The 27,828-nt window shown below is 34.2% G+C and overlaps 1 protein-coding gene across 1 annotated transcript; it reads left to right on the forward strand.

Moving 5' to 3' along the window:
• The first annotated feature begins 653 nt into the window (after window positions 1-653).
• LOC129001086 (transmembrane 9 superfamily member 2-like) lies at window positions 654-27,531 on the forward strand. The gene is made up of 15 exons (XM_054428257.1): window positions 654-1,017; window positions 1,850-1,917; window positions 2,261-2,354; window positions 9,653-9,788; window positions 10,575-10,696; window positions 12,700-12,823; window positions 13,303-13,454; window positions 14,836-15,012; window positions 20,124-20,268; window positions 20,697-20,874; window positions 21,810-21,969; window positions 22,491-22,642; window positions 23,859-23,970; window positions 24,721-24,892; window positions 26,394-27,531. The coding sequence occupies exons 1-15, from the start codon at window positions 886-888 to the stop codon at window positions 26,459-26,461; spliced, it is 1,992 nt and encodes a 663-aa protein (XP_054284232.1). The 5' UTR covers window positions 654-885; the 3' UTR covers window positions 26,462-27,531.
• The last annotated feature ends 297 nt before the right edge of the window (window positions 27,532-27,828 follow it).

Here is a 27,828-nt window from a genome sequence, read left to right on the forward strand (position 1 = left end):
GTAAAGTCAATTGTTAATATTACTATGTTATACATCTCTATGTCAATATCAATCAAATTGCATGTAACCCTTAGGGACCATTGTAATCCCCTATCTGCCCTTCAATAAATATTGCTACATATATATATATATATATATATATATAAAAAAAAAAAAAAAAAGGCAGAAGGCAGAAGGGGACCCCCACAATCACACATTGCTTACTTTATATTTGGCCATATTTAGGCATTTTTAGTTTGGTTAAACATTTATATGCATGTTCGTCAGTATCTTGAGTTCTTTCTTTCTTATTGTTCAAATGTGAAAAAATGGAGTTTTCCGTTGAAATGTAAAATAAAAATAAAATAAAATAAATACCATTGACTTTATATCTCTACACATTCTACCTAGGGCTAGGGTGATTGAACCTGGCCATTCTTTCATATAAAAATAGATAAAATATTATTGAAGAATAATGTTCCCATCGGTCATACCTATATCTCCAGAGAAAATTCTATAATTTTATTCCTTGAGAGATTTATATTCAGTGATCAAAGGTGATACTGTGTATATTGAGTTATATCCTTACTTTATTACGTTGGGTGTCTCCTTACTCTTTGGTAGTTGTTGTCGTTGTCGTCAGTGAGTGATCGTCATTCATGCATGAAAAAGATAACCAAACAGTGAAAGAAAGTGTGTTGGCAGTCGGCAGTGCGATGTTAGTTTTGTGTTAATTTTCGGGTTTAAAATGCCTTTTTAGGCAACATTTTAATTTGTAATAAAAGAATTAATCTAAACACCGTTTGGAAAACTAAACTTTTGAGAGCCAACCCACTGAATATTGTTCTTTGGTGCTGTATTATCTCCCTCGTCGTTTTGTTATAGACTAAAAGAAGAGACGTAATTATGGATAGTAAAGGATCCTCTGTTTATTTTATAATATTGTTATTATATCCTCATTTGTCTCAAGCATTTTATCTTCCCGGTCTGGCTCCTGTTAATTACTGTAAAGTTGGGGAATCATCACCCACTTGCAAAGTAAGTTTTAACATAAGCCTAGCCCTACTTGAATAAGTTATAGGCCTATATAAATAAAGCCCTACAGCTAAATGCTGGTAACTTCCTAGGTAGAGATTGTCACAGGCACAGGCCTCTAGGCCCAATTTTCAGCCTATTTAATCTAAACAGGAATGGGATTGTATAATAGGCCTACCTTAGGCTAGACAGGTCTGATACATGGCCGAACAGTCTCCAATGTTGTCTTCCTGGCCAAGATACTGCAACGTAGAAATAGGGTTCTAATACGGTCTATTATGGTGTGCAACTCAGGAGTTCTCCTGACTGCTTCTTTAGAAATTTTTACTCAAATCAGGCATTTTGCTAATTTATCAAATTTAACTAACTTAAGGTGTGCTATTGAAAACTTATTAGTCTAATAATAGTCAAACGCTAAGATGTTCAGTCAGTGATGCAGCAGTTGCATTATGTAATTTAAATAGGTCTGATTGCTATAGTAAAGTAACTTGCCACACTTCTACACTTCAGAAAGCATAGGACTAGGCTACAGTACAATAAGTTATTTTGTTTAACTTAATTTGCTAAGTAAGTTACTTCCCTGCCACTTATTCAGTGGAAGTATTTATCAATGCAAATACTATTAAAGACGTGCCCCTACAGAATGGTTACCGGTACCTGCTCCTTGAGAATATAGTTTCAGAACTTTAAGTGCGGCGTAAATAATCACATATGTAGGTAACTTAATTCATATTCTAGTAAGTTATCCTTGGGTTTAAGTTACATTTGCTGCTGTACTGTATTTTGTTTTAAAAATAAGTTATAGAGACATTACTCTGTGTTTGTTTTCTTGCAGTCTGATGTTGTGCTGTACGTCAACCGACTAAATACTGAAGACTCTGTTATACCTTATGAGTATCACCAGTAAGTACCTATCCTTGAACTTATTTTTTAAATTAAGTTAATAGGTAGATGGTTTACGTTTTGACTATGGCTTGGAAAAGTTCAGTTACCTTACATGACATAGGGCCTAAGTTACATAACATTCAAAAATTAGTTATTGTTATGAATGCTCAAGTAGTTGTCCCTTCCTGGGTGGGCTATTCAAGTTGAATATGAGTAGGCCTACCTATATTAGGCTATGTAGGCCTACTTACTATTTTTTACCATTGAAACATATTAATAGCCTATCGACACTATCTTTGACCAAGTATGTGTAGCCAACAAGTTTTAAAGTCATGGTACACTAAATATACCATTTTTTCAGCTTCGACTTCTGTGTGACAGATGAAAGTCATTCTCCGGCTGAAAATCTTGGTCAAGTAGTGTTTGGAGAGAGAATAAGACCATCTCCTTATAAGGTAAAGTCTCCTTAAATATAGTTCCATAAAAATATTGATAATAGTATATAGGTATTTGGTAGAAGGCCTAAGGCATGTTAGCATTTGAGAATTATTTTTTATTAGATTTTATAGGCTCCACTTTTGTAAAAAATTGGCTCACTCTAAATCCTTTTTACCACATATCCGAATTTTTCAACTGTGACAAAAGCAATCTGGTGGTAACCATTTGAGTCATTTTCAGGTACACCTGCATGGTTTGTGCATGTTTTCTTGTTTTGTTTTTTGACTAGAGCTTATTTATTTGAATTGTTTGTTGATGGATTTGATTTTGCATGTTTTGTTTATTTAAATGACGAGCCTATTGTACTTGTTGTATTTAATGGCAATAAAGACTTTGACTTTGACTTTAGGCTACCGGTATGTTCATTTTTATTTGCGGAAATTAGCCTAGTTTTAACCCTAGATCTGGCCAAGGCCACACTAAAAAAACAGGCCGTAATGCTCGTCTAGCATGACGTCACGATAGAAGACAGCAATGACGTATTTTTGCCGTTTGTGATCAGCTGCTTGTTTTGATCTTTTCATGGAAAACAAAAATATAACCTTAATTACGTCATTGCCGTCTTCTATCGTGACGTCATGATTGACGAGCATTACGGCCTGTTTTTTAGTGTGGCCTTGATCTGGCGCACTAGAAATTTCCGCCCGGTAGTGGCGGAGTCATTTTATGCACTCGGTACTTGTAACGTATTTTTTGTCGTAACAGATTTATTTATGAATATAAGTACATACATATGTATATATTCTGTTTTAGCATTAAATGTTGAATATAATGATGTAAGAGGTATTTTTTTTAGCAATCCGTTTGGGCACAGTAACAGTTTGTTTGCAAATTTTTGGTTTTTGCAAATTACAAATTTTGAAAGCAACCCACAATAATGCAATCAAAAAAATCCTACACATTTGATTCAAAAGTAAAAGTTGTGGCAAATTTATTTCCCTACGTCAAAATATAAATATATTCTATAAGTTCCAAAAAATAAAAAAAGATATAAAATGTTTTCCAAAACAACTTTTTTCCCCTAAAAAATGAAATTTTTTTCGGCCATAGAAAAAAAAACCATAGAAAATATAAAAGTTTTATCAGAAGTTAATAAATATCATAATTTCTAAAGGAGGATAAAACGGTATCTCAGAAAATATATAGTTTTATACCTTTTGGTTATAAAACAATCAAGATGTCAGAAAGTAAAACGTAAAATTCTTTCTTTCAAAAACGTAAATTTTTGGGCATTTTCAAAAGCGCGTAAAATTTTTATTGGTATTTTTATACAAATTCCAAGATATAGCCTACAAATTGTAGGGAATTTATTGCAGTTTCCAAAAATGTAACATTGTTATGCAAAAAGTGGAATAAAAATGTCTACACGCAAATATATGTAAATGCATACTAAAATTCTGGAAAATGTGTCAGGGAATAATTCCACTATTTTGTAAAATATCATAAAAAATAACAGATTGTAAGTATATATTGTTATACTATCAGAAAGTAAATAAAAAGCTCTTTCAGAAAATATATACTTTCATACATTTGGTTATAAAACCACCGATCTATTGACGTCAGAAAGCAAAACTTCAAACTATAACGCTACCGGTACACAATGAAAGGACACTTCCAAAATGGCGATGGTGACTCGCCAGAGCCAGACTGAACGTCTGTTATTCAAGAAATCAGGGCTGACTTCTCCCATGGCGCAGAACAAAAATACTCGCCGTACAGACCTGCAACTGGTGTCAATTTGACGAACTACTAAATAGCTTTCTTCCCATATAAATATTACTCAGAAATGATTATTTAGCCGAAAGTATAATAGCGTTTTCCATTTGTCAATAAATTGACGAATGCCCATATTCACGTTCGCGAAAATTGACAAAAACATGACATTTTTTGGAATAATATGTCGACCTTATGGGAACGAGATAGACAAAAACGTATAACAGACGAGTTGTAGTTCACGAAATATCCGTTGCTATGATACCACTCTTGTTTTTGTCAGAGAATTCTATAATTTTCTATCAGCCAATGAAAACAGCTGTTTTTTGCCGATTGCACAACTTTTGTCTCCCGCCAGTATACAATTTCAAATCACTAGTTTTTTAGAATACTTTTTTTGGCTAAATAATAATCGCCGGATAATGTTTCATACATGAAAATTAATCCTGAGAACCTCATCTTTCCAATGGTATAAGTTTTATTGCAATTTAAGAGAGTTTACTGGCCGAAAAATTAGGTTGAAACACACCATGTCCTAAACGTCAATTTTTTGACGCTGCCAGTTCACACTTCAATTTCCAACGTCAAAAAATTGACGAATGCCAGATATAGGGTTAATAGGTATGCCCTAGCTGCTGTTACCCGTGCTTCGCAACGGCAAGATGTACTTAAGTTATACCGCGTAGGCCTAATCCAAACACTTGTTAAGTACCCTAGTTCAAATTCATAAACAAAAAGCTACCAAATTTATACAAAAAAGTATTTGAACTACCATTGTAATTGTGGGTACTGTTTTACATCAATAACATTATTTTCATAACTTATAGGCCTACACTTTAATTTAATCAAAAGGGTCAATCCATGTCAAGTGATCAAATACCAATTACCTCACCATTTTTTACAGGATTGATCTTTTTACATTAGATACATCTATGCAAAAGAAGCTTAAATATGAAAAAACAAAATTTTTATCTCATCTCGTTTTTTTGTTATTTTATTTTAAAGTTCCAAAAAAAGCGCGGTTTTGCGCTTTAAGGGATTTACGTTTTATTTAATATTTCAAGAAAGAATAAAGATAGAAAGGTAAAACAAAAACCATTCTTTTCAGGATTAAATTAGCTTTAATTTGATATACAACATGACAGCATTTCAAGTAATTAAAATTTCAACCCCCCAAACTCAAAATTTCAAAAGCCAATCCCAAAAAACGCATATGATTAAAAATTTCCAAAAAAATACCATGGATCCTTAATGTTATTAATAATTTATGTCCAAAAATTCAAGTTGGGATCTCAATGGGATCCATATTAAAATATTTCTTTTGTATAAGCCTGCAATGTAAATAGACAAGTCGTAGGCTACAGGGCTAATAGTTACATTCATTAGCTACCAAAATGTCTAAGTAACGTAACATACAATAAAAAGCTAACAGTCTATAGGCCTAACCAGTTGTACAATACAAGTTCAGTAAGCCTAAAGTGTCTAAAGGCCCCTATTAGACGAGGTAGCCTGGCGACGTCGCCAGCGACAGTAGCTGGCGACGCACTGGCCTGGCCACCAAACCTAGTAGCCAGTTGAGTAGCTAGATCTTTACCGCCGTTACTCATTTTGTTGTGAGTGCTTGTCTTGTACTTGTACTTGTTATGAACGGTATGTTTACAATGAATAATGAGTGATTTAATCTTCTCCTTCTGTCACTTCTGAAGAAAAGGAGGCAGAGGAAGAGAAAAATATACGTTCATCCAATGCTTAGTGCAAGAGAATCGAAAGTGTTATATTACACCCTTTTTGATGAGCTCTGTGCGGACAATATAACATTTTTCAATTATTTTCTTATGTCACAATCCAGTTTCTTCGAGTTTTTAGGTTTCATAAAGGATGATATAACTGGACCTGATACTGCAATGAGCACCTCTACAGCACAGTTTGTTCCAAATACAAGGGTGTTTTTCGATTTCACTAATAAAGTCTTCAGTGTTCAACTTTGTGTCGGCCAACTTCTGACACTTTTTCATGAGCTCTTCTTGCTTTTTATTTGCTTCTTTCTTTTGATCGGCGGCTCTTCTTGCTTTTTCTTTGATTCTTTCTTTTGTTCGCCTTTCGGAGGTTCTTTTTTCTTCATATCTTCGCTAATACCTTCGACTGAATCTGATATAGACATTTTATCAACTGAAGTGAACAATTCACCCACTCACAACACAACAGAACGCAACACAACAGTGTGCAAGTACCCCCGTGATATGAACTGACCGAGTGGCGACTTGATACTGGCGACCTAGTGTAATAAGCTCCATATGCTACAACGCAGCGTCACCAATATGGGTAGCCAGTGGCTACCGCAGTGGCGACGGGGCTCGGTAGCCAGTCGGTCGCCAAAGTGTGGCTGCGTCGCTGGCTACCCTCGTGTAATAACATCCATAAGAATCAATGACCCTTGACAAGCCGAGTAGCCAGTTTGGTCGCTGGCGACGTCGCCAGGCTACCTCGTCTAATAGGGGCCTAAAATTTGGTAACTTCACTTTTTAAATAGGATATCAATTGAAATAAATAGACTGCTATCGAGTCGTGAATCTGCGTAATAATCATTCTGATATTATTACAAAGCTTGTATACTTAATTTCTTCTTTCTCATTGTAATAAACAGCAAATGGAACACAGTAGCTAGGTTATTATTCCAGTGGAAAGACTGTGCCTCGTCTTGGACCACAAAAGAGTAGTTTTCTGAAAAGTCCAAACTTACAACTGCTTCATCCTCTTGAATGTTTTCTTTCAAATCTTTGTAGTAGGTACTTGGATTGCTGACGGGATATGAATGAATGCTTCTTTAGTTCAACAAGCTGTTCACAAAAACTGTACACAAATTCTTCTACAGTCTTGCAAAATGTCTCAAATGTACACCTATCCACAGAAACCCATTGTTTGTGGTCTCTATCATCCCCTCTTCAAAGTGGTTCAGAAGTACTTCTTTTAGTTTTAATACTCCTGGACATTTTACACATTTGTTTAGGTAGCAGTCAGGAGTATTTTCTTGGCACATTATTTGTGACAAACATTGTTTGTAATTGCCGAGATCAGTAGCTTCATCAATCTTCACCTCTTTCAGCTTTCCTCCGACAATCATTAATTTTACATTCTGGTGCGTTTTGCACACGCAAACAGAGTGAGTTCCATTTCCCCCAGCCAAGATACAATTCTTCGGTCTTAAATCAGCGAACTTTGAGAAACCAATTTTCACAGCTGATTCTGTTTTTTTGAACAGTTCAAAGCATTCTTTTAAATTTAACAAAACCAGTCTCTTTTGCACATGTTCTTTCTTTCCATTTACTTTCATCGCTACAAAATCTTTCTTGCCTGGCATAATTCGACTCACATCATCAGAGTTGTAAAACGCTTTGACCTTATCAACAACATTCTGGTCTAAAGTTTTTCCTGGCTTTGGGTCTGGACATGACATTATTCCCTATTCTTTAACTAGCGATTTAGCTATTCTGGCCATCCTATTACTGACACCAAACTCGATTTCAATTTTTTTACAGTCCAACTTTTAGGTAATGTTGTAAGTATCAAGAACTTCTCACTTTTTTTCGTAGTTTTCTGAAATTTTTCTTTCAATTCCGCAATCATTTCTGAATCTGGGTTAACTTGCTCTTCATCCTCAAAGAAGCTTGTATCAAAGGAAATTGATATCTTATTTAAAAAGTGAAGTTACCAAATTGTAGACACTTTAGGCTTACTGTACTTGTATTGTACAACTGGTTAGGCCTATAGACTGTTAGCTTTTTATTGTATGTTACGTTACTCAGACATTTTTGTAGCTAATGAATGTAACTATTGGCCCTGTAGCCTGCGACTTGTCTATTTACATTGCAGGCTTATACAAAAAAATTATTTTAATATGGATCCCATTGAGATCCCAACTTGAATTTTTGGACAGAAATTATTAATAACATTAAGGACCCATGGTATTTTTTGGAAATTTTTAAATCATATGCGTTTTTTGGAATTGGCTTTTAAAATTTTGAATTTGGGGTTGAAAATTTCAATTACTTGAAATACTGTCATGTTGTATATCAAATTAAAGCTAATTTATTTCTGAAAAGAATGGTTTTTGTTTTACCTTTCTATCTTTATTCTTTCTTGAGATATTAAATAAAACCTAAATCCCTTAAAGCGCAAAACCGCGCTTTTTTTGGAACTTTAAAGTAAGATTACAAAAAAACCAAAAGAGATAAAAATATTTTTTTTCTAAATTTTAAATTGGTTTTATGTGTATATTAAATAAACCAAAAACTAACAAGAAAGAAAAACATAAGGGAAAATTTTATTTTTTATTTTGATCACTTGATATGGAATGACCCAAAAGCAGAGCCTGGGTTGATACAGCTATGGAATATTTTTTATTTTGATAATCAATGACATAAGTTTTTGAATAAATAATCTATGACAAAGTTTAAGATTAAATTTAACCTACCCCATAGTTGTGTAAAGCCTAATTTGTTTGTTGCCTGTCTGAAATTGTGAAATAAGCATTTGGCAGTTCTGTTTGTTACATTGGTCAACGCAAAGGTAAACATTGTGAATTAGTCACACATTTGCAATAATGATGAAACAGCATTGTATCTTTGACTATTCACAACTGTATCCAATAGCATAGACTAACCAACACAAGTAGACTTCTCATCCCATTATAAATTTTGAAGCACGTTTTTCGTGTCTAGTTCATGTACGTGACACAAAGGCGCTAGTGTCGATGAAACTTTGTTTCCATTATTTTAGGGTTAATTTCTTGATTTGTGCTTTACTGTTTGGTTATATAACTAGGGGACGAGTTATTGTTTATGATTAGATCGTATTATTTGGTTAAACGAGGTTTTAAATGGCTGTAATAACGGGAAACAAATTGTAAACAAAACACGACCTCTACATAAACCGTACATGTACTAACAATAAAATTGTCTTCAGCTGTTCCATAAGGATGAGAAATCTACTAAGGGAGTATGTTTTATCTATGCCAATAGTCAATTATTGTAACCAGAATTAGAACAGATTAGCAATTTTTTAGTTTTATATCATAAACAAAGAGAAAAAAATATAGACCAACAGCAGTGCTGTGGTTAGCATACCTATGTTCTGGCGTCCACCCCTAGGAGTGCCGTGTAGTTACGGAGCACACCGCTGCAGCGTCTGCTGGTAGCATACGGATCCTCGCCTGCAGCGGTGTGCTCCGTAACTACACGGCACTCCTAATGGCACATCTTGGAACCTTTTTTTGACAGTCTATATTTATTCTATTTGTCTCTTCAAGATAGAATATTTTAACATAGGCCTATTGATATATTTTATTTAAAAAATAAGCTCTATAAAAAAAAGCGAACTTACTTCAATATTTATATTGAAATTAATTAGGAATAGGCCTTTTGCTTACTATGGCTTCAACCTTTGACTTAATTTTAATTAGGCATTTTTTTATTTTGTAAATTTAAGCTGCAGAGAATAACAGCAACATTGTTGGATTGTTTTCAAAGAACCTTTGTTGTTCCAGTTGACTTTTTTGAAAAACGAATCCTGCAAACATTTGTGCACCAAGAGTTACAAATTCGGTGACAAAGATGCGGAGTCAAAACTGAACTTGTTGAAGAAAGGAATGCTTCTGAACTACCAGCACCATTGGATTGTGGGTCAGTATTGCGTTTTTATCACAGAGATGCAAAATAAAGTAGGATACAAGCTTTTGGGACAACCGTGCACTTTACCTCTGGTATGTTTGGACGGAAATATACTAGATTAAGATCAAGCAAGGAAGAGCGCAAACGGCAAAGGCCACATAGAATATTTGTACAGCAGTTGTAGCGCACAGGGTCTTCCTTCTGTGTGAGTGCGGTAGTACGTGATGGTGTGGGTAAAAGAAGAGCGGAAGGGACGACGAATGGAATTTGCTCTAGACACCAGCGACTTGTGCTAGACACCACTTAAGTGTACTATTGAATGTATCCTCTGTGTCTTACAGTACTTCTCTGTGATTTTATGAATGTATCTTAAACTACCCTAAGCAGCAAATCAAGAATTTATATTCTTACCCCTTTGGAATTTGTAGATTTTATAAATAGACACAACATTTTATACTTGCTAGGGACAAATTCAGATTATTGACGGTCCAGATTTTTGACATCCAATCAATTATCGATGTTCTACTGCAATCATTTAAATTATATTTTGATAAATTAAACAGAAATTGTTATAGTGACTAGTAGTTCTCATAGGTTAAATCTCTTTGATTCTCAACAAAATAAATGAACTGCAAGACCATTAGTTTATTTGACCCATTCTATAATTTTAAAAAGAGTAGACCTACTTTTGTATTTAATTTTTTGAATGCTAAATAATTGCTTTTTCCTAAGTGACAACATTTGTGTTTCAATTACGTTACGTTATGTGTTAGAGCCATAACTTGTGACTGCCCACAGACAATATGCCGGTGACTTGGTGTTATCATCTGGACGATGGCCGCCAATACTGCAGTACAGGGTTCCCGATGGGCTGCTACGTCAGGGACCATCGTCACCCTGAAGACATCTGTATGATTAGTGTAAGTTTAAGTTTAATACCTTTTAAAAGGCAAGCAATCTCTTCCTTATTTTTCTCTTTGTTTGTCAACCTAAAACTAGAGTGGTTGTGTTATTCTTGATAAAAAGGGCTATATTTTTTCCCTTGGGTAGGCTGGAAGGGTTAGGCTACTGATTGTAGATTCGTGGTCTTTTACCATGTCAAAATTATATGAAACACTTTCATTCATTGACATTTCAGCCTATGGGTCAGAATTTTAATCTCCGATAGGGTGAAAAATGTTTGACTAAGGGTCTCGAGCCAAATAACACTGCTTTGGAAAGTACTGATTTAATAAATACTAATTGTAATATTACGATAGAATTAATATTTTGCGTAATCTCCCCTATATTGTGGTGAAGCTGTGTCGTGAACATTTTCTGTAGTCACAGCCAAATCAAGAAGATCTGCGGCCACCATAAAATCTTAAACAACTTCTGCGGTTACGGAAAAATATTGATCTTTTTCCAGGTCATAGAAGAATCTAGTACATCTGTGGTCTCGGCGAACTTACTTGTACAAAGACTCTAAGATTTACCTCACTTGAAACTATAAAATTATCACACGGGAAAAATATCAAACCGGCATAAATTAATAGGAACTACTAAAAATTTCTAAGAGGAAGTTAAAATCTGCTCAACACTAACGAGTACTTCAAAAATATTTAATCTTTAGTGATATGTCTATGGCTCTACTCTATGTGAAAATAAATGATTGACTGCCGTGAATGATGTTTAAAGTCAAACATAAAGATTCGTAGTCACATCAGAATTTTAAATTCATTAGCATATGGATTAATATAATTTTTTTTTAACAATTTGTGATCAAGATGCATTTTGTCAAACACTTACACATTAACCTAAAATCATAGTTGCACACTTTTGGGTCTGTAATTGTTTTGTTTGGTTGGAATTGATTTTATCTTGTAACAAGTGGTTGGGTTTGTCCTGAGTTATTATTGCAGCATTGTATAGTTTACACAATGGATGGTCTCAAGAGTGTACTCAGTTTTAGATTAGCCTCTGCCGAAATTGATACTAGAAGACTTGTTTTTTGGGATTGGCTAATCAAGTATTATTTTTTACAAAAATACTACTTTGGTTTACAATAGGCTATACTGCAATAGGTTTACAATAATTATTATGTATTTTTAAAACTTGCTCTGGAGTATTTAAGCCAAGAGTTGTAGGTAGAACCAGAATGCCCAAGACACATTTTGTACTACCTATCTATAGGTACTGTTGATGATCAGAAAATCTTGGTTAGAATTATTAAATTTGTATCTTATGAAACAACTGTTGTGAAACCAAAGATCAGCATTAAAATGATTTATTCTTGACTAAATTGATGCGGATATAGTTAAATTTAGAAGAGGTTTAATAATGATTACAATACAGTGAATAATAGTAATAACTTGTCTATTATCGTGTGATTCCCAGGTTTTTGATTTTCATAATATTCAATGTAAAAAAATCATGTAGGCTATAACACATAATTCAAATAATAATTTCCAACAAAAATTCAAAACAAATAACACAATACAATCAAACTAAATAAATAATTTAAAATTTGAATTAATTTATAGAAAGCTCTTCAAAAAAAGTTCAAGAGCTAATTCATTTAGGAAACATACGATGCCCGTGATAAATCCTTGAGAAAGAAGAGCTTGTTACAGAGTTGCTACAGATAAAAAAACCACATTAAATTTTATTCGGCATCTTGTTGTCCTTCTCGTATTATCTTTCGAGCTACCCTACTGTATAGTATGAAAGTTAGCAGTAGTTCAAACAAAACCGATAGAATCTGAAAAGACTTATCATGGTGAAACTATTTCTTTTGGTAAAAACGTCTTATGAGGTGTTCGGAAAAGAGAAGATCACAGTTTTAAGGGACACTATAAATTAACATGTTAATCACTGGGTGTTAGTTACTACTGTTATAGTTAATTAGGCAGAATTAGACTAATTTTTATTTTATTTATTGCAGAAACTGTACAACCAACCCAACACATATTACATCTTCAACCACGTTGACCTGGTGATAACCTATCATAGTGGGGAGGGGGAGGAGTGGGGCAGCACCTTCAGGAGCAATGGAGGACGGATTGTTTGTAAGTAGACACGGTTACAGATTTTTCAAAAGAATACTCTAAGGTGGAAATATTCATTAACACACAAACCGAAACCCTCGGTCTGTGAGACCCCGCTTTAAAATGCACTAACGCTGGGCTTCTGAGACAGAAATGTTATGAACAAACAACCTGTCAAGGTCATGGCACCCATGCAAAATGAACAAACATTATATCAATAGGTAGGGGAGGAAAAGGGGGGAAGGTATTGGGGGAATGGAATCTACCAAGTTAACAGTGTTGCCAACATGCGTTTTTGAAAATTCCCGTGGGCCTGTCAGACCGGGGTTTCGGTATTAGTGTTAACATGGAAAATGCAAATTAAAAAAAATGTATTGTTTGATTAAAGAACATAATAAAACTTTCTCATCAGTTAAGCCTAGTATAGTAATTTTTAGGTTTGTTGGGTGTTACGTTGACTCTCAGCGAGCAGATTGTAATTTTGTACCCTTTCTTGTCAGCTGTGAAGGTAACACCTCGCAGTATAAAACACGAGAGCTCTGACAGACTCAATTGCAACACGAGAGATGCAGCTCCGATGGCAATACCTGACCACAAACTCAAGGATGGCGAGCCGATCGACATTGTCTACTCGTACAGCATCACATTTGAGGTAAAAATCACTCACTAATGGCAACTTACATACCGCTCAGCGTTGTTTCTGGAAAGGGAGTGTTTTTCAGGTTAGGAACACAGCTCGGTAAATTTTTACACAACAACGATTCACAAAATGTCCCTTTTGTGGCAGTAAATCAGTGATTGACCGGTAATTTGTAACATTATTTTTCCTACAGTCACCTGACAAAGTGGGCTTCCTTGCACAGATTTTAGTACAGAAAACTACTAATTGCTGCATTTACTTAGTTTGGCGCGCAGTTTTTACTTTGTCACACACCAGTATTCTAACCAAACAACACAAAACAGCGTGCTTTAATAATGCACGTAATCCGCTTGGAATGGTTGGCAACACATAAAGATATTACGACTACGATCAGCTGGTGCAGCGTTTACCATTTCGTTTATTGTTTGGATTTAATCTAACCTAAAAACGAGGTGTTCAGTGTTTGAAAGACTAATTATTTATATGATTTATACAGGGTGGCGCAAAAAGGATGGTCGGTTTTAAAATAAATATAACACAAATGATTTTACGCATAAATTTTACTGACTTACGTTTCTGGACACTTTCAAACTCCCAATTACAAAAAAAAACCTTGTAAGTTACAAATTTGCTAGTAGGCTATGTCGATAAAACCATAAAAAAAATTAAAAAAAATATATAAATAGAACGTAGCGGACTTTGAAGTACTGACGCTCATACGGTCTCCATGTTTTGTGGAGTAACTGCCGTCCAGTAGATTTACCACAACGGACCCTGTTGTCCGAGATGCAGTCACCTAACGTGATTTGATCTGCAAACAGGAACCAGTCCCATACAGGCTACGCCAAAATTTTGTCGAAACAGCCGTTTACGAAGAAATAAAAGATTCACTGTTTCTGAAAAAAAAACAAAAAACTGTTCCACAGCTAAAATGCAGTGTTCGACCGTCCACTGCACCATATCGCTACCAATTGGGTACCATGGTCGAGTTACAGACGGCCGGTAGTGGACCCGAACCTTTCCCAACAACCAATACTACGCAGTTCAAAACCGACCATCCTTTTTGCGCCACCCTGTAGTAACTGTAGGAAAAAAATAATGTGTATGACTAGTGCTAACTGCCTTTGCTGCACTCGAGAAACTTGCCACACTTGCCAACGGCTGTTGTGTAAACATTTCTCTCATGTGCAGCAAAGTGCCACTTTGCCCACTAGTTACACAAATAACTATTGGGGGTTTTTACATCATTTCACTATTAATTACATTCCAAACATACACCCCATTTGAACCGCCCTGTCTGAATAGATTAGAAATAGTTCAAGTTGTTCTCATATGAGGAAGTAAATTTTTTTTAAACTTGTTTTTCATACTGATTCTGTGTGTGGCTCTGTAGAAGAACAACACAGTGAAGTGGTCGTCTCGCTGGGACTATATCTTGGAGTCGATGCCGCAGACCAACATTCATTGGTTCAGCATCCTCAACTCCCTCATGATCGTGCTGTTCCTGTCTGGTATGGTGGCTATGATCATCCTGCGGACGCTACACAAGGACATCGCCAGATACAACCAGGTAAGATAAACAGGCTTTAGGATGCTCAGGATAGGTTAATCAGTCATAGGATTTACAAGCTAAGGGTCAGTCATAAAAGATGTTGACGGTGTTTGGAAAAGCAATCCTACATCAGCCCTGAGACTTTAAATGATTTCAGTTTGCTAAGTTAAATTACTCTTTACAGGTATATTTATTTGTACTTTTAGTCTGTAACCAAACTAATCTCATAAAAATTTGCCTGTTGAAGGAAAAAAGTTGAAGACAATAACTTTTCAATTTATTCATAGGGACTTATTAACTATATATTCATATCGACCTGATGGCATTTTGAAAATGGATTTTGATAAGAATTATGACAAATCAACTTACAATATGACATCCATTCACTAATAGAAAAACTAGACTCAAATAAGCTTGAGGCTTGAGTTTTTTTTCCTAAAACCTTAGTTTCCCACACCTCTAAGACAAATATTAGGGTGCACGACATCATCACATCTAAAATTACAATACTTTAAGAGACAGATTTTGTATTTAATTTATTTTCATTATATCTCTTCAGTAATTGCTACTACTGATTGGTAGAATTAGTTCAATCCTTATTGTAAATGCTGTGAGATTAACCAATAATCAATCGTTATTGGTTGTCGATTCTTGATGGCTAAAACCTCCAGTGCTTCTACTACATTTATATGAAACCTTGAAGGATTTAAGCTCAGCTCAAACTCTGCATTTCAGCTCTTCATTGATGTTGCCTCCTATTTTACCTACAAACTGACCTACACACTCTACAGTTCTAGCATAAGCCTAGCTAGAGCAAGGATATCAAATGGACAACTCAATTATTTCAAACAAATATAAACTTACCATCATCGCTAATGACAAATTAAAAAATTAATGAGAATGTAAACTAGACAAGAAGTAACAGTAAATTCCAATAAATGAAATTCAAATGAACATTATGGAACTGGTTCTATCAGTAAGATTGAACCGTCACAAATAGTTTCTAAATTAGTTGAAGTCTTCTTCGATGCTGCTCGATAGTAGAGAGGTTACATTTAGACTCTTAATTAAAGGTTTGACATGTAGATAAAATAATTCTTTTAGCTGGTTTTTGCTATTAAGTCAATAGATTGTAAAACTGTCAATAGTGCCATTGATACCAAAATCAGATGATTTTCAAATAGTTTCCTTTCGAGTCGTTATCAAATTGTATTGTATGTAAAGAGAGAATATGCAAATATATTACAACACAGTTTCTTCAAGGGGAATTCAATTGTAAATCCTTTTAACTTGAGAACACTATATGTCTGCTAGGACCTCCACAATATCCATACACAAGTTGTTGATTATGTAACTTAAGTGTTTTCTATAAAGATTGTGCTCTGGAAGATTACCTTCATTTCATTGTTGTTATTTTCAGTATGTTTCATTCTTGGGGTGTGAAGCAAATTATTCTTTCTACCCTATGTTGCCTTTGGTTAGTACAAGTCTTCTAAAGAGTTCTCTGTGGTTGTGTTTTGTTTTGGTTTTCTCAAGCTTGGAAGGTGAAAGTTTTGTCCTTCTGTAAAAAGTTTGTTTAGGGCTTCTAAGGTTGATGGTTATTTGAAGAAGTCTAGTGAGTGTGCCTGGTAAGAATCGGTTTTTATATGTACATAGGCCTACTGCTTTGTTAGATTATTTTGTTGGATTTTTAACCGACTTCCCCACTACCAACAAAAGGAGGAGGTTCTCAATTTGTTTGTGGCGATGTTTTTTTTTTTCTATGTATGTTCACCAATTTCTCTGTGATTCTTTTACCGATCAGTGTGGTTCCACCACCAAAATAACCAGGAGAGTTTCTATTTGGTACCTTATATATTATGTTTAAGTATAATATTTGTTTCGGTGAAAAATTCTGGAAACCTTAAATATTTAACATTTATTTTGTTTACATTTGTGCAATTGTTTACATTTGTGCAGAGAAGGCAATAAATCATAATAACATTCCTACAGCTGTTAGTTGAAACCATTTAAATGAAGCTACAGACAACTCTTCATGAAACAGTTGCTTCATATTGATCAATAAAATATTTCTTGCCATGGAGCCTAAATGAAATTGAGAAAAATGCATTTTGTTTTGGTTACTATAAAAAATGTATTTTAACGTTTTACCTGATTTGTGTATACAGTAATTCTGTTTTTAGTATTGAATATTCTGACTTACAAAAACATATATGTTTCAGTGAATAGCTGTATGATATTGTTGACAAATAAAGGTGTATTGTGAAAACCAAAGCATTCGTAAAACAGGTCTAAATATAAATCAAATGCAATTATTCCTTACACGACCTAAGAAGTGTGACAGTGCATAATCGTCAATTGTCTTAAAAGTGTTAAATATTTTAATTACTAAACATGTATTTGCAGATGTGGAATGTTTATTGATATTCTCTACCCAGTTACTATATCATATCAATACTATTATGCCTGCTTCGGAAAGTCCTAGAGGAAGATGATTTGCAATTTTGACTAGGCTATATCTTGATCAAACAAAACCACCTACATGGCTTGCACCACTTTTAGCTGAACCAATCTTTCATATACATATTTCATTTGCAGATGTGGAATGTTTATTAATATTCTCTACCCAGTTACTATAACACATCAATACTATTATGCCTGCTTCGGAAAGTCCTAGAGGAAGATGATTTGCAATTTCGACTAGGCTATATCTTGAGCAAACAAAACCCCCTACATGACTTACACCACTTTTAGTTGAACCAATCTTTCATATAATATTTTCCAAAAGGTACTATACGAAAGGTACTATAGTGTTAACGACCAATTTTCCACTTTTGAGAGATTTTTTAGTGCTGGTAGCTGAGGAATAACTTTCATATTGTTCCAAAAGGCTTGAGACGTTACTGTATTTCTTTTTATAATGTAGAAGTACACCGATTGCAGGAAACGATGATGTCTGACATTTCAATGTATCTAGAAAAGACAATTAGTTTTTCATTAGGCCTAATGTAATGGACAACTCTTTCTTTCTTAAGGAATATCTAAAGATGTTTATTTCCATACCCATTGATTATGTAACCTGAACAGGTGACTCAAGCAGTTTTAAAATAATGATTGTTCTGTGGAACTTTTGATTGTTTCAAACAGTTTTGCTTATCGAAAATCCTCAAGCAATTAATATATAAAAAAATATACAGTCACTAAAAATCATGAAATAATTTATTTTTGTAAAAAAATACAACCGACTTCAAACGCTCTAAAAAGAATGAAATAATTTCAATAAAGTAAAAACTTTTGTATTAGGCAAGCTCACGTGTTTCAAGTCGGCGCGGCTCAAACTGCAAATATGATTGATGTGTGTGTATTTTGAAAATCAATAAATTGTAGCTGGATAACATAAATATATAAAAAACATACTGAACTGTTTTATTGTTTATATATTAAAGGAAATATTTTCTTGTATTTTATGTTTACTTCAGAATAAATGCATTATGAAGATAACACACACAAATAAATGTTCTATATGAATAGGAAAATAATTTAGTTTGATATTATGATAGGGAAAAGAAGCTAGTTTAGTATTAAAACGTTACTTTTCCAAGTTAGAAAAATTTAAATGCGTTATAATCTTTTTAAAGATACTCGTTAATACCACTATAATACCGATCTCTGATTACGGTAATAAAATAACACTTAACGCATAACTATGAAAAAGACATGCAGATTAACACCTTTAGTTATAAGTACGTAAGTAGATAGTCACCTGCAATATGGACACCCTCTTTCAATTTTGCATCAAAAATCATCATAGAGCTGCGCCGACTTAAAATACGTGAGCTTGCCTAATACAAAAGTTTTTACTTTATTGAAATTATTTCATTCTTTTTAGAGCGTTTGAAGTCGGTTGTATTTTTTTACAAAAATAAATTATTTCAACACACTTTTCTTAGATTTACTTACGATCATCCATATGTAAATCCCAAAGTACCCATGAAATGTTGAGAAAACTACAAGTCACACCCCCATAAACCATATACTCAAAATGATTATCATGACGAGAAACCTTGCGCAAAACTATCCATTATTTCATATATTGCCCTTTAAGGTATAATTCCTTTTTAAAGGGAACTTTCCATATACCAAATGTTAAAAATACCTCAGCTGTACTTATTTGTTTGTATTACTGTATTCTGTTTTGTTTATTTCAGCTTAACTTAACTAATCAATAGTTTAATAAAACTTATGAAGTCAAACAGGTTGAAGCCCGTGGGTAACAGCTAGTTTACCTCTAAATTCTAATATTCACTAGGGTTTTTCTATTAATGGAGTAAAAAATAAATGTCATCTAAAAATTTAAGAGTTTAAGACTTGGTTTAAGGACTTTAAAGACTGATTAATTTTTGTGTTTTTGTCTTCCCTTAACCCATACATACATTGTAGACCTCCCAAAACTGAATACAATAATATAAGATCCTACATCATGAGTTATGTCAAAATGCCAGTAAATAGAAGCACTTTTAACTCTCTTTCTAAGCACATACTCAATGCTCTGTGGGATTCAGAAGCAAACAATCTGATTGTGTTATAATTCATACACTTGTCTGAAGGAGTCTTGCGGGGACGCAATTTGCACTTTTAATTTCATTTCAATATCTTTTTTTTCAATAATTGTACATTGAATTGTGTCTATATTCTTAACTTAGTATATAAAGTTGTTATAGACAAAAATTACTTTTAAAATTCACTGTACATGCTGGGCTTCATTTGATCACAGATGAAACCTGCAAAAACAAAGTTTTTTGCCAAAGCAAACGAGCTTAAAAGTCTTAAAACATATTTAAAAATTTTCAACTGATTGTGTTTTTGGCCACTGGGGACATAAAAACACAAAAGTAAATTGGTCCCGGGTCTAGCTCTTACCCTGAGACATAATAGCTTATTCCCTATCTGGGAAATTGGCTAGTAATATAAATCCCTCTTTAAGTTTTTTTTTAACTTAAGTTATCTGCATAAAACTTGCTTCAAACAATTGTATCCTTAATATTATACCTGTAAAGACTTATGGAATTCTTAAGTTTGCTAACTTGTGCATTTTGTCCTGATCCAATGTAATGTTTACTTTGTTTCAGATTGACTCTGGGGAAGACGTGCAGGAGGAGTTTGGCTGGAAGCTGGTCCACGGAGATGTGTTCCGTCCCCCCAGGAAGGGAATGTTGCTCTCCGTGTTCCTGGGCTCTGGCATCCAGGTGTTCTTCATGACTCTTGTCACTCTAGGTATTTATTACTCATTGTGTATCTCTGCTTGATTTTGATCAGTTCATACGTGTAAGTTTACAAGGTTTGTTTTTTCTATTGCAGGCGCATTTATTAAATTTAAACCCAAAAATCATGAAGTACCTCAATTCACTGACTTGAGAAAAAAAAGTAAAATATGAAAGAGTTTTTGTGAGTCAGAAACTGCCATTTGAAATACATGGATTATGCACACTCCAAACTGCATGTTGAACGAGGAACGGAGTATAATCCTGCAACTGCCAAACTAAACCGAGCTATTACTCTCCGAACAGCCATCGTCGAAACTAAAGTAGACAGGTCTATTTAAGTGTGAATGGTATCTGTCTAAACAAACATACATTTTAACTGGGAAACAGATGGACTTACACTAACATATGTAAGTTACAAGCTCAATTATTGTTCCACAGTGTTTGCCTGCCTGGGATTCCTGTCGCCAGCCAACCGAGGAGCTCTGATGACTTGTGCGATGGTCCTCTACGTCTGTCTGGGTACTCCGGCAGGCTACGTGTCTGCCAGGGTCTACAAGAGTTTCGGCGGAGAGAAGTGGAAGTCTAACGTTTTGCTGACCTCTATGCTTACACCAGGGTAGGTCTGTTTTGTTTAAGGGCTCTAGGATAGGATTGTGGTTTTTGGATGAAAATGAGCAGCTAGCTTAACTCGGAAAAATCCCGGGTAGAGCCTAAAAGAAAGAACATTTTGTTCTCTTTGTGTGTTTCATGTGTTTTCTGTTTTCATTCTTTATTTTAGTTTATGTTTTTTAACACCAGTTGAATATGAAAGTGTTTTCTTAGGGAATGTTCCAAAACCCTTGTCTTGTTTGTTGTCTATGGCCTACTTGGACTTTCAACTTTCCCTTGTTTTTTTTGTTGTTTTTTTTATTTGTCAAAGGTAGACTAGATATAGAACCACTGCATGTTTCTATACCTGTATGCATAAGATTGTTCTTAATTAAAGTTTTCACTCCGTTTGGCATGCTTTGTACTAAATGTTTGCAACTGCTCCTTATCTCATCATTGTATCACTAATGTTTCAATACAAGTCTTTGTCAAGTCGTAAAATTCTGCGTTTTATATTTTAATTCAAATTCATCTAATTGGTTTTCTTTACACAATTTTAAACTAATATAGGTTTAGATTACCTTGTTTGCTGTCAAAACGACTTGGTGGTAGTCTGGTAGTATGACGACTACAATTTTAAACATAAACAGATTACTAAACAGAAGTTATCAACATCAACCGTATGCCAAGTTTGAGGTTAAAGACCTGTTTAAAAATTATAGCTTTTTGTCGTAAACTCTGTTATAAATGTGTTATACAACAAGTTTACCACTTCCTTTGAAAAACCAAATTTATAATATAAGCAATGAAAAACTGTTAAAACATTTGAAAAACTATTGTTTTTGGATTGTTGTTAAGTTTTAATCTCATAAAACATTAAGCATTCAATCAAGTGACACTTAAACTATGCGGTTTAAATTTTTTCTAAGTTTGACTAAGACTATTATGTTCAATTGATTGCAGGATCGTGTTCATGTTGTTCTTCATCATGAACCTGGTCCTTTGGAGCAAGGACAGTTCTGCCGCTGTACCGTTCTCTACGCTCGTAGCTCTGCTGTCACTTTGGTTCTGTGTATCTGTTCCCCTCACATTCATCGGATCTTTCTTCGGATTCAGAAAGAGGGTGAGTTAAGTTATCTAGAATATTGGTTACAACATACTACTGGTTAAGTTCAACTCCTACTACTTGCAAATGATTTTTTTGTTAAGTGGCAATGTCACATCCTATTTGGCTTTGCCTGAATAACACGAGAAACATATCTAGGCAAGTTTATGATATAAAAATGACATAAAGGTAATCACACTAAAAGGTAAACACAATCATCCCACTACAAAAAAACCTTAGAGGGTGTATCAAAAGATTTTTTTTCAACTATGAAATAGCCTAGTAATTTTTAGCACGTTTGTTTTTAAGTATACTGATAACCGATGTTTCCTTGAAAATTATCATTCACGTTTATTTGACTATTCAGTGGGAATTTTACTTTCATAACTGTAGCCCTAGGATATTTACTGACTTGCCTCAAAATTACGTGGATATACCTAATTTGTGCACAACCAAAGTCAGTGTTAACCGTAATTTGTGTAAACATTAAGAGTTTTATGGCTATCTATGACTTGAGGAGTTTTTTTTTTTTTTTGCAGGCTATTGAACATCCGGTTAGGACTAACCAGATTCCCCGTCAAATCCCGGACCAGAGTGTCTACACACAACCCATCCCCGGTATCATCATGGGCGGAGTGTTGCCCTTTGGGTGTATCTTCATACAACTCTTCTTCATCTTGAACTCCATCTGGTACGTTACACAAAGAAACAATGCTTGCTAGAGATGGGATAGTGAACCAGGAACATTAACTTGTTTAGATACCTGCATTAAAGTTATCCAATTCGTTGCATTATTTGCAACCGGTTTCATCTCCATGGAGTCATCTTCAGGCTTGTAGGGTTATGATTTGTCACTTCATTTGAAGGTCATCATAGTTTAAAAAAATGGATAAACACTTATCACAAACATTGAACATTGAGCACTGATGTTAAACATTTAAAAAACACACACAAAATTACTGAGAAGGGTACTGTGTGTTTTTAAATGTTAAACGTCAGTGCCCAATGTTCAATGTTTGTGATAAGTGTTAATCCGTTTTTAAAAACTATGACGACCTTCAAATGAAGAGACAACTCATAACCTTGCAAGCCTGAAGATGACTCCACCAATTTGAAACCAGTTGCAAATAAAGCAACAAATTGCCAAATTGGATTAATATGCAGGTATCTAAACCACTTTAATTATTATAAAGTAATCCGGAGGCTAACATCCATCAATAGCCTATGAAATTAACTTGTTTGAGGAAGCAATTTTGCGAACTGCGGATTTATTGGAATACCAAATAGCATCGATGAAAATAATCATTTGAGTAAAGTAAATCTGCTTATATGAAAGTCTCATGGAACTGACAATCAATTTTTTACGAAAGATTGGTGGAATTGTCAAACCTTTCTTGGATAAAACTTCTAAGTAAGAGAAACGTTAAACTAGTTATACTTCTGCACACTACATGGTAAACAAGATTTGAGTAATATTCTAGTCAACGTTATTTCAATATTCTGTACCAACCCTAAACAATTGTATCGTCTCCCTATTTGTAAACAAATATGCTGATTATGCTTGTCAAAACACTTAACATAAGTAACGTTAACCTACCAAAAGGTTGACTTATCAGCTATTCACCAATTTTTAAACCACTTTTCCACAGGGAGGGAACATACAAATATTACCATGAACTGCTATAAACTGGTAGTAAATTAGTCTTGATTGTGAGAAGAAATAATTGTAGATTACAGGATAAACAAATAACTAAGTTTTACAGTAGGACTTTTTCATTTCATTTTTATAGCAAATTTGTTTGGGCGTCAAATACAGGACAGGCTGCTGTAGAAATTAATCTCATTAGGGTACTATTATCAGCAAGTTGATATTTTAAACCCTTTACATTTCATTTTGCATGTTCCAGGTCAAATCAGATGTATTACATGTTCGGCTTCTTGTTTCTGGTGTTTGTTATCTTGGTGATAACATGTTCAGAAACTACAATACTGCTTTGCTACTTCCATTTGTGTGCTGAGGTGAGTGTTTAATAATAAGCATTAAAATAAAAATAATAGGACAGATATGTATTTGATTAATCATACTGCACATACATTTTACAACTATTAAGAATTAAGTGAGGGTTTAAAGTTGCAAATTTTTGACTGTAACAATAGCATATAGTGAGTAAAATAATTGAACCTTGGAATAAGTTTATCCTTTTAAGATCCAAAACTATCGCTGGATGCTTTATCTAATTTCCACTATATTTGGTAGTATGGATGTTAATACAATGATCTGAAACGTCTATATAATCAATTTCTGTTTGCTTGTATTATTGATATCACCTTGTTACAACTAACATTAACAAAGTTCTACAAAAATAAATGCTATGTAAATAGGTTTTTACGTGACATTATTCCTTACATACAAGTGTTTTCTGCCCCAAATATTTTTTAGTTCTTGTACCTAATTTAAAATCTTAACTCTAAGGACACAGCACGTAGCATGTAAAACATAAGCTAGATAACAAGATCAGATGTCAAACTCCCTGATATACAAACATGCTAATGAATAAATATAAAGATCTAGTTTGAAATGTGCCTAAAGTTAAAGTAACGTTTGCACCTAAATCGTGACTTCTTAAGTCAACCAGTAACAACTGTAGACGAGAGTTAGTTTTTGGTGACCTTTTTTGTCATGATTGCTATTGGCAGAATAGCAGAATTGATTTAACCAGTGATTTTTACTGTGTTTATTGATTCACAACTTGTTTTTGTGGTTGTCAGGACTATCACTGGTGGTGGAGAAGTTTCCTGACCAGTGGTTTCACGGCCGTCTACCTCTTTCTCTACTGCGTCCACTACTTCGTCACCAAACTGAACATAGAAGATGCAGCGTCTACTTTCCTCTACTTTGGATACACTTTCATCATGGTTTTTCTCTTCTTCCTCTTGACAGGTGAGATGTTTTTGTGTTTTTCTACGTCATGGAATTTTTTCCCTTTTAGGCAAAACTCCAAATTCTGGTCCTGTTACTGTCCAACAGTGCCCACTTGTTACTTTACTTACTTTAATACTTTCTTATGAAATGGCGACCATACGAATGTAGGTATTTTTAGCCAAGTATGATTGGAGATGAGTGTAGGATAGCATCATTAATCGATGCCCAGTAGTGCAGTGGGGCAGAAACACTGTTGCCACTTTTTTCCAGAGAACCTATATGTTAGTAAGCGAACCGTATTTTTTCGCGACAATAGTGGCATTCCCGCACTGAAAAACTTACATCCAAACCACTGAACGAACATTTGGGTGCAGAATCGATCACGCTCAGGAACTAACCAGCAATCTTCAGATTTGATGGTGAGAACAAAGCCGTTTTTAACACCAAAGCTTAAACGATTCTGAACTGGAAATTCTGTGCCAAGAAACAACAATTGGTAGTGGTGTAAATCATTATAAGCACATTGTTAGTACCTATACTTACAGAAGAAACTGATACAAAAACTGAGGATTTGAATAACATGGCCCAGGGCAGGGCCACAGATCAAGAATTCTGAGAATCCCAGAATGATGTGTGAATTTGAAAATTTGACTAGGAAAACCTGATGTCTATGTCATTATTTTTTTAAACGGATTCAAGATGAATTTAGAAGGGTTTAACACCCAGCTATATGTACTGTATTTTCTTGAGCAAACCTCATGAAACTCCACTAGTGCAAAGTGTATATAGTCAATAGTACGAGTGCACTGTTTAAACATCACAAATATCGTATACGGTCTTGTCAAAAATTGTGAACATCTTCCAGAATCATTAAAAAATTTAGCACTTCTTCTGTGGTGATGACGAAATTGAGAACATTTTCTTTTGTCACTACAAAATTAAAAACATCTTCCTTGGTCTCGGTGACATCATCGACTCCCGGGATCACGGCAAAACCGTACACATCACCCAGGATCGTGAAAAAATTGTCAATTTAATCAGTCATCTTCACAAGTGCTTTCCGCTATTGCAGAATTATACGCTCGGCCCTGCTCTACTCCTATTAGAGTTTGGCCAGATAATGAATCCTCGACCCAAATCGATCCCACGGGCCAACCGTTGGCCCGACCCAACCCAAAATATCGAAACCTGTTCACCCCTAGTAAAAAGGTAGGCCTTCACTTGGCGAACGATTTTGCTGTTGGGAAAATGTGGGAAAAAGTCTGAATTTTTTTCCAAGAGCTCTGTGGTCATCCTGAATAACTTCTAACACCTTAAAATATTACAACTTGCAAGTATAGTGAGGCGCTAGTGGGTAAAGGTACGTGAGTAAACCAATTCTCACCTAGATAGTGGGTAGCCATAAAATTACGTACTCCAACAAAATCTAGGTTTTAGTTTTACCATAGTTTTTTATTTGACCATTTCTTTATCATTGTGTCTTTAGATTTGTGACTGCTAACAACTGGTTTACTTGCAGGTTCCATTGGTTTCTTCGCTTGTTTTTGGTTCGTCCGCAAGATTTACAGTGTTGTCAAGGTGGATTGAAGTGCCTAACAAAGACTATTTTACCACCCCTCTATAAACTTGTGTACATAGTTGTGTGAAGTGGATCATCAGGTATGGCTGTAAATATGTTTCATCAGTGATGTCCCGAAAGATCATCTTAATGGCAAATAGCCATTCCTGCTAGTGATAAGCAATTATCTTCATCGAGTAGATCAGCTTTTTATATTCAAAGACAGATCAAATTTGTACATGATAAGTTACAAAGGTTTTGAATTACACTTTGTGGGGAATCATATTGAATACTAGTAAAGTTCATCCTCGAAGTAAAGTAGAATTGTAAAATATAGATTTTATAGTCATGAATTTACAATGCAGTATTGTTGAGTTAGTGTAAATTTTAGAGTTCTAATTATATTTCTGCACTATTGGAATATATAAGTTATATCAAATTATTGATTTTTTCAAACTAATCAAATCAAGTACTTTGTATTTCACTTTTCAATGCTACATTTGCCATAGTTATCTAATGTAACAATATTATGTTCATTATGTGTTTGATTATAAAGATGTTGATTGGTTGAGATGATTGGTTTCAATTGTTTATAAATACTTGTGAATGTGAATGTAAAGTTTAACAACATAAGTGAAATAAAGCATAGAAAATAATGATGGTAACAAAATGATTATAAACCAATTTATTCCATTTAAAAGAGTGATTGATTGATTAAAATTAATTGTTGTGTTTAATTTTTAACCCAAACAGGACAAAGCTTGGGTTGTAGCACAAAATTTATCTATTTTATTTCATGTCATAAGCGTCAGTAACTGTTCTCTAATATAATTTATATTTTTAAGTTATAAAATAACTTATTAATTTTTGCTAAAATAGAATGTCTTATTTATCTTTTTAGGTTTATTCATCCATCATTCCTTTTAAAGCTAGGCCATTTTGATCATGGTTTTCTAACCATTATTCTACTGTCGTAAATGCAATTTCTTACAATCTAATCATTATAGTTATGTTTTGAGATGTATCAAGCATATGTGTGATAATTATCATGTAGCCGTGGTTGATTTTGTAAAAACTAAACAATATACATTTTACAGTACCAACACATTTTATTTCACCCCAATCTGTGAGCTGATCATAAGTTGATTAAGCCTCATTCTCACGACGAACAGTTTGTTAAATCTCCTAACGTGGCTAACATTTTAGTTAGTTTAATTCAAACTCAAATTCTTGATTAGCTCATTACATCGAAGTAACATCTAGATGTAAAGGAGATTCGTCAAGATGAGTTATAACTCCCAAGTTATAACACCAGATTGGTGTTCCTTCATGAAATTTTAAGGGTAGTTTTTAAGAATTTACAGGACAATAAATTTATTTTACTTTGTTACTGATA

Source organism: Macrosteles quadrilineatus, unplaced genomic scaffold (assembly GCF_028750875.1).
Source record: "Macrosteles quadrilineatus isolate MER2022 unplaced genomic scaffold, UCM_ALF_1.0 Scaffold_8__2_contigs__length_117827958, whole genome shotgun sequence".
NCBI classification, from domain to species: Eukaryota; Metazoa; Arthropoda; class Insecta; order Hemiptera; family Cicadellidae; genus Macrosteles; species Macrosteles quadrilineatus.

Coding starts and splice junctions, on each gene's coding strand:
- LOC129001086 (XM_054428257.1), top strand. CDS start 886: ATGGATAGTAAAGGATCCTCTGTTTATTTTATAATATTGTTATTATAT. Junction 20,269..20,696: donor CATGACTCTTGTCACTCTAG/GTATTTATTACT, acceptor ATTGTTCCACAG/TGTTTGCCTGCCTGGGATTC. Junction 24,893..26,393: donor TCTCTTCTTCCTCTTGACAG/GTGAGATGTTTT, acceptor GTTTACTTGCAG/GTTCCATTGGTTTCTTCGCT.